Source organism: Penaeus japonicus, unplaced genomic scaffold, assembly GCF_977035675.1.
Source record: "Penaeus japonicus unplaced genomic scaffold, GWHDUDI00000001_assembly GWHDUDI00000012, whole genome shotgun sequence".
Classification (NCBI taxonomy): domain Eukaryota; kingdom Metazoa; phylum Arthropoda; class Malacostraca; order Decapoda; family Penaeidae; genus Penaeus; species Penaeus japonicus.
In genome coordinates, this window is record NW_028234414.1 from 21,105,648 (window position 1) to 21,113,147 (window position 7,500).

Genomic DNA, 7,500 nt, shown 5'->3' on the forward strand with positions numbered 1-7,500 from the left:
GACTGGAACCCCAATAGCTTTTGAATACGTGTGACCTTTTCCAGCTTAGCCTTTAATATTCATGGAAACTAGACGTATTGTCTATGTTGCGATATCACATTGTGATTTTTCTATTTTATTTTTATTTTGTGTGAGATTATTATATAGCATACAATTGGAGAACAAGGCAGCATATTTAGTTGTGTGTGTGTATGTGTGTGTGTGCGTGTGTGTGTGTGTGTGTGTGTGTGTGTGTGTGTGTGTGTGTGTGTGTGTGTGTGTGTTTACATATGAAATAGAAAATTTCTCTCAAACTGAATTCCAAATTATGTCTCTCTTTTACATACACACACACTCTCTCTCTCTCTTTCTCCCTCCCCCCTCCTCCTTCCCTCTCTCTCTCTCTCTCCTTTTCCCTCTCCCTCTAACACTCCTTCTCCCTTTCCCTCTCCTATTCTTCCCCCTCCTTCCATCCCTCCTCCTCCCCCTCCCTCTCCCTCTCCCTCTCCCCTTCCCCCTCCCTCCCTTCTCCTCTTCCCTCTCCGTCTAGCACTCCTCCCTCTCCCTCCCTCCATCCATCTCCCTCTCCTTTTCCCTCGCCCTACCCCCTCCTTTCCCCCCCCCCTCTCCCTTCCAATTCAAAGAGACAAGGACGAGTTCCTCCTTGACTGGGGTTAATAAGGGTGACCGGCTCCTCCCTCCGCAGAGAACGGGAGTTGTGGCAGCGACCGCCTACACCATCCTTCGATCTCCTCCGGGGGGCCCAACCACCTGCGTCACATCAGGTCCTCCTCCAACTGCTCTCTCTCGTCTATTGACAACGACGAGTCTGACCTCGAGTCGTTCAGCTCGCTCGAGGTCGACATCCCCCGGGGCGACGTCCAGGACTCGAAGCTCGCCAAGGAGCGGGACTCGAGGAGCCTCTTGGACTTCGAGGTGCTGGGCTACCACTCGCGCCGGCCGAGCTCCTCCTCGTGCGGATTCCAGGAGGTCGAGGCCTGGCCAGGGGACGGCCTGACCCAGCTCAGCCCCCAGTGTAATGACCTCAGCCCCGACAAGAACACGAGCAACAACAACAATAACATCAATGAACTAACGAGCAGCGGGGCGTTCGTCAAGTCGTTCTACGATAAGCCCAAGCTCCAGCTCAGCAACGACACCTATGTGAACAACAGGGCGGGAGACGACAATGGAAACGTAGCCTCTCCTGACGGCAAGAGCGGTGCCGGGGAAATATGTAACTCCTGCACCTCCACCCCTGACTCGGCCGGATACATATCCGAAGACGAGAACCCCTCTGACATCGAGCAGAAAATGGCAGAGACCAAAGTGAAGATGAACGATGCGATTCTGTCCAATGGGAAGGAGGAACTAGCACTCCACAGCCGAAAGATGAAGCAGTACATCAAGCACAAGGAACTGAAGGAGAGCTGCGGCGCCGCGGCCACCCTCAAGCACACCAACAACAACGCCATCAAGCAACCCAACTCGCTGAAGCTCCCGGACACCAACGACGGCGACAACCGCTACACGCAGGTGCCGGAGAGCCCCATCGTCGACGCCTACGAGAAGGAGTGCCTCGACGTGCCCGAGAAGATGGTGCGCGAGCTGGAGAACCAAGCCAAGGAGAGCCAAGGGGAGGGCGGCGGCGCGGCGGACGACTTCATCCCCTGCAAGAAGGAGAAGATGGAGATCAACGAGCACAAGAAGTGCCGCACGGACGAGAACGACAACGACGACTCCGCCCCCGTGACGCCCACGGTCCAGACGCCCGTCAAGAGACTCGAAGGCGAAGGGAACAAGGAGAACGCCACGCCGCCTCCCGTCGTCTCAGGTACGACACGACTTTACGCTCGTTGTCTTTGGATTTATGTCTTTGCTCAGAAGGACCTTTGCTCCGTTAAATCTATAATCGCAAGTCTTTATAAATATGTAATTGACTTTGATGCATAGTCATGAGGTAGATAAGTTGTGCCATTGCTGATCTTTCAGAATTATGAAAGTGCCCTAAGACCTTGTGAATCATCTTCATACTTAAGATAAACGACACGAAATCTTAGTAATTGTCAGAGTAGCTGTAATGAGCCTGTCAGAACTCAAATCGCTTTTGTTGATTTATTAGATTTTATTCTTTATATTATAGCTAACTCATAGATATGTATATGAAAACATTTGGCAAGGCAGGGAAGAATACTTTAATGGATTATGTAAAAGATACGCTGATAGGCTGATATTTTGTATCTTCCTTATAGCGACTGACTCACCGCTTTTACTCATTTCAAATATTAGCGGATAAAATTATTATAAATTTATTATTAGTGTATGAATGAAGTGATGATTAATGGATTTGATTATCATAGAAAATCTTAATCATGATAATTATGAAAAAAATATTTATTAATGATTAATTAGGTGATAATACTCAGCTAAAAACAGAGCAAAATCATTGGGTCAACCTAAACTCTGCATCTTCATTTGACTCAATTTATCCTTTGCTTATTAAAGCGGGCTCTTACACGGGGCGTAATTATTCTGCAATTAAGCCACTTTAGGTGCCTTCTTTCCGGATTTTGTCCTTTTTGTCGATGTCCAGTCATACGGGTTTGAATTCTTTCCCAGACGCTTTCTTGAGTTCGGGGAAAAATTGATGCTTGGCTTTTCATAATAATTGCTATATTGGATGTAATTGGGACTTGTCACTTTCAATATAAGATTTTATAGATTATATTATATGCAGTATGATAGTGTATTAGATATTACGAATAGTAGAAATAGATGTTCATTCATTAAGATATTCGTATTCATATGGCGCCATATTTAAACGCCTTTGCCGAAAAAATATATATACAGGGATGAACAAGAAAAAAAAAAAAAATAAACAAAAGCAAAAAAGTATGTGAAGTAAAGTAATATGTTTTGCAAATGGCGAATGGTTTTGTATCTCCTTGGTTATCCGGAAACCATAACTGTAGACTTACCAAAACTACAAAACACCATTAAATTAGAATAGGTATTTGTATCTTTGTTTACACTGCACCAAGACCAACGGTACGGTTAAGAAAAAACGAAATGTGTTTTATGATTAGATGGAATAATTGCATTGTAAAATATAACATCTGCAACATTCAATGGATTATTAAGAGAATTATCACTCGATTTCTTTGTTTCTTTGTTTTGCGAATTTTGATTTCGTTTCTAAACATGTCTAGACACGTCAGAGAATAAATAATTAAGAGAATTATCACTCGATTTCTTTATTTCTTTGTTTGGCGAATTTTGTTTTCGTTTCTAAACATGTCTAGACACGTCAGAGAATAAATGATTAAGAGAATTATCACTCGATTTCTTTGTTTTACGAATTTCGTTTTCATTTCTAAACATGTCTAGACACGTCCGAGAATAACCACGCGGTGATGTGTTTCTCCTTATTTTTTTCTCCTCTCCTTCTTTCTTAATATCATGCGTTACATCTTACTTGGATAAGAGGATGCTATTCGATACGATTTTGGGAAATAGTTATGAAATGAAAAATTATGAATATTGTAAGGTAAGATCAGTTATTATGCGTTTTCATGAAGAATGTAAAAACGAAATTCATGATTCATATTGATTTTAGAAAGTTTTCATTCACATTAATGCTATTTTCACAAAGTACTGATTCTTTTTATAATCCATAGCTTTCAAATTTTAATGACAAGATTGCTAATCGTATTATAATCTTATGAAGCACTAGTCTCTTCTAAAGTTGCACCATTGCTATGTCTTCACCATTTCGAATGACAGGTCTTCGTGGTGTATCTCAACCTAATATTTTCCCAAATTTTCTTAGCAGGTCGCATAGGAAAGGGAAGATATCACGTTTCATAGATCATGCAATTATCATGCAAGCACGAAAAGTATAAACACCCCCTCCCCCCACCCCACCCTCAAGCAAGGATAGATCTGTCATTTTAAACTTAATTATACCAATTAAACAGACATATAATAGATAGATAGATGAATAGATACAAAGGTACATGCGCAAATATTGCCCCCTACCCCCTTCCCACCTACACTCCCTCACCTCAAGTGCCTCTCACTCTCTTGCCTCCTCCGTCAGCGCCTCCTGCAGAGAAGCCGAGTCTGGCCCGTGTGACGTTCAGCGGCGTGGACGAGGTGGTTGTCCGCAGGCATGATAGCCCCCACCGCCGCAGGGAGAAGGCCGCCTTCCGCAAGTCCGTCCCGCAAGCGTCCTGCGGCTCTTCTGCCAGGGCGAAACTCGGGTCTCCTGACGGGGGTGAGTACACGAGTTTTGTTTTTACTTTTTTTTTTTTTTTTTAGGGTATATTAAAGAGGGTATATTAAACTTTTTTTCTTATGCAATTAGAAAAGGGGTATATTTTTTATGAATAAATTTACTTTGTGTATATCAATACGTAATTGTGTAATGTAATATTGGGTCTATGTCATGTTCGAGTGTTGGTCTTCGGGCTTTTCCGACCCTGGTTTGGTTGAGTATGTGTTTATGGCGTGTGTTTATGTGTTCCTTTAAATAGCACATATTTGTATTTCGATAATGCGTGAAGAAGATAATATAGAATCTATTTTAGGTAGGTATTTAAATGTCCACTCTGTAGAATGTGGAGTGCGTTTCCCGTAGGTTAAATGGTGTATTTCTTTGTTCATCGAAAATGCATATTTACTCAATATTATTTTCAAATAACTTTATCTATTTCTAGAAAATTATGTGGATGCATTTTGTGTATGTGGGTGTGGGTGTGTCTGTGTCTGTGTCTGTCTGCATCTACTGCGGATAGTAATATTGCGCTTTTCCAAGTGACATAAAAGAATTTTTAAAATAAACTTCAGTCCAACATAACAAGTAACATTTAGAAGATGATCAGACAAGTGCTTATAAGTGCTTATACAACAGCCACAAAATAACCTTACAGAACAAATGGATAAATATAAGAATTCTAAAACAACCCGGCATAACAATGAACACACATGACAATTCTAAAATAACCCAACATCACAAATGGATAGAAATGACAACAGTAAAATAACCTAACATACACATGGATACATATGACAACCCTAAAACAACGTAACACCACAAATGGATACAAATGTCAACTCTAAAACACCACAAATGGATACATATGATAACTCTTAAATAACCTTACAATACAACCGCAGACCCGTGACAGAAAACGACCCAACTTGAGCCAAAATAAAAGTCTTACGCTTAAAAATAAATTCCTAAAAGGCGACCTGTCAACAGAAGAGCAATTTCAAGTTCATCTCACCTTAATGAACTCAGACAGGAAGACAAACGGAAAGCATTAAAGAGTAAAAAATAGTGTTAATGACGAAACAAAACAAGAACCGAAAGCGGAGAGCCAGAGAAGGTTAGACATTTTTTCCCGCCATTTTTGCGTTCTTGTTGGAGTGAGCTTTCTTGGCTCTGTGTCTGGTTCCCTTTGAGTCTGTTGTTTCATTCTTGTTTATACTTGTTTGTTGTTGTATAACTGATGTTTTTGGACGCGATAGTCCTGGCGAAATCAGCTGTGTTAGGGTATGAATGTCGTTTTGCAGCGATTCGATTTTGTTTTGTCGCTTTTTCAAATTATATCGCTTTTCGTTCGTCCTTTCTCCTGAACGATTTCTTTTCCATATGATGATAATGATTATGAATTAGAATATAATCAATTCGGCATATTACAATAAGAGTTCCGGTTTAGCATCATTAAGGAGTTTTAACCCAAGATGAATATACCGCATGATCAATTATCCCGATCACGATTAATTACCCAACGATACCTCTCGTTAACACACTAACAACACTCCAATCACACTTACGAAGAGGGTGTGTCACACTCTCATCAATCATTTCTATTGATTGATGATACTCGTTCAATGGAGGGTTCCTCTAGTCGTTCAAAACATCGAATAGGAGTGTCAAACTTATTCTTTATACGTGTATCTATTTATTAGTTAATTTATTTACATTTATATATATTTTTGGCATTGCTTTATAAGGACATTGATGATGATATTCGTTGAGGTGATTCTTGTAAATGTGTATTCAAGCGGAGCGGATCTGATGACGTCATGGGATGTGCTGACGTAGATGCTGTGGACAAGACTGTTTATACGCAGGATGTCATTCTGTATGTTTTGTTTCCTGAAATGTTGCTTTCGAGGTTCAGTGCAGGAGATTGAATGTGTGTGGATACATACACATATCATACACTAATATCCATCCTTATGTCCATTTATATACAAATATGTGTATGTGTGTTTGTTCTCACATTGTTTGTTTGTGTTTATGTATTTGTGTATGTGTATATACACTCGTACAGTGTACACAGTATTGTACGTGCATACACACATTATATACATACACATACACCTAAACAGTCACACACACACACACACACACACACACACACACACACACACACACACACACACACACACACACACACACACACACACACACACACACACACACACATTCCAGTGCATGCGACAGACCGAAATACCTCCGAACACTTCTTGGGACAAAAATACCTTACGTAATTATAAGAGGTGACAAGTTCAAGAAACCTTGGATTAATGGCTGTCAGAGCAGAGTGGTTGGACGAGGGAAGGCGAAGTCGAAGCCGAAGACGAAGGCGAAGACGAAGACGAAGGTGGAGATGGAGAGGAAGATGGAACCGGAGACAGAGTGGGAGACGTAAGCGGAGGTAGAGGATTGGAGATAGAGAGAGAGAGAGAGAGAGAGAGAGACGAATAAATAGTCGAAAGCGAAGACGAAGGCGAAGATGAAGACGAAGTCGAAAACGAAGACGAAGGCGAAGTCGAAAACGAAGACGAAGTCGAAAACGAATACAAAGCCAGGAGCGAAGACGAAGCCGGAGACGAAGAAAATGAATGCACTAATTTGACACAAGCGGATCGTTTCTTTCAAAACCTGAGGATTAGGATTGGCGAATTGCATTAATTACTTCATGTGTGGTCGACTGTAAGGACGGTTGCCTAGTGTTCTTATACTGTGTCTTTTCCTTTACGAGAATGATGGAATAGTTTTGCTAACATTATAGTCATGATAACAATCCCGGTATGAATGGTAATACGTTCAGAATCATTATAGTTCTTATCAAGAAGGCTAATAGCAATTTGTTATCCACGTTGTATTTTCTGCGACCAATATATCCTCCTTACAACTGTATGAGTCATTTCCTTTTTTGCATATTTCTTCTAACAATATGTTTATTTTTAGGACTGCGATTACATATTATCTCCGCTTATTGGCTTTATATTATTATATCATTACTTCTAAATACTGAGTTCTATTGTTCGTAATTAATATTCTAAAGCGATTTTCTTATACTGATAAAAATATTCATAATAATTAATATATCTGAGTGTCAGCCAGAAGTGAGCGACTGTTATTTGATCCCCAGCCTCTTGTGCTGACGTCATCCGTGTAGTTACCAGTACTGCCGCTAGAGTGCCGACAAGCAGGCAACAGCA

General features: G+C 41.0%; 1 protein-coding gene across 1 annotated transcript in view; it reads left to right on the top strand.

Moving 5' to 3' along the window:
- LOC122246261 (Schwannomin interacting protein 1) overlaps positions 1–7,500 on the top strand; it is a 224,433-nt gene that overhangs the window by 147,323 nt on the left and 69,610 nt on the right. The window contains exons 6-7 of the mRNA XM_086542139.1: positions 686–1,813; positions 4,079–4,255. Coding sequence (XP_086398265.1) covers positions 686–1,813; positions 4,079–4,255 — 1,305 coding nt within the window. The remainder of the gene's footprint in view (positions 1–685; positions 1,814–4,078; positions 4,256–7,500) is intronic.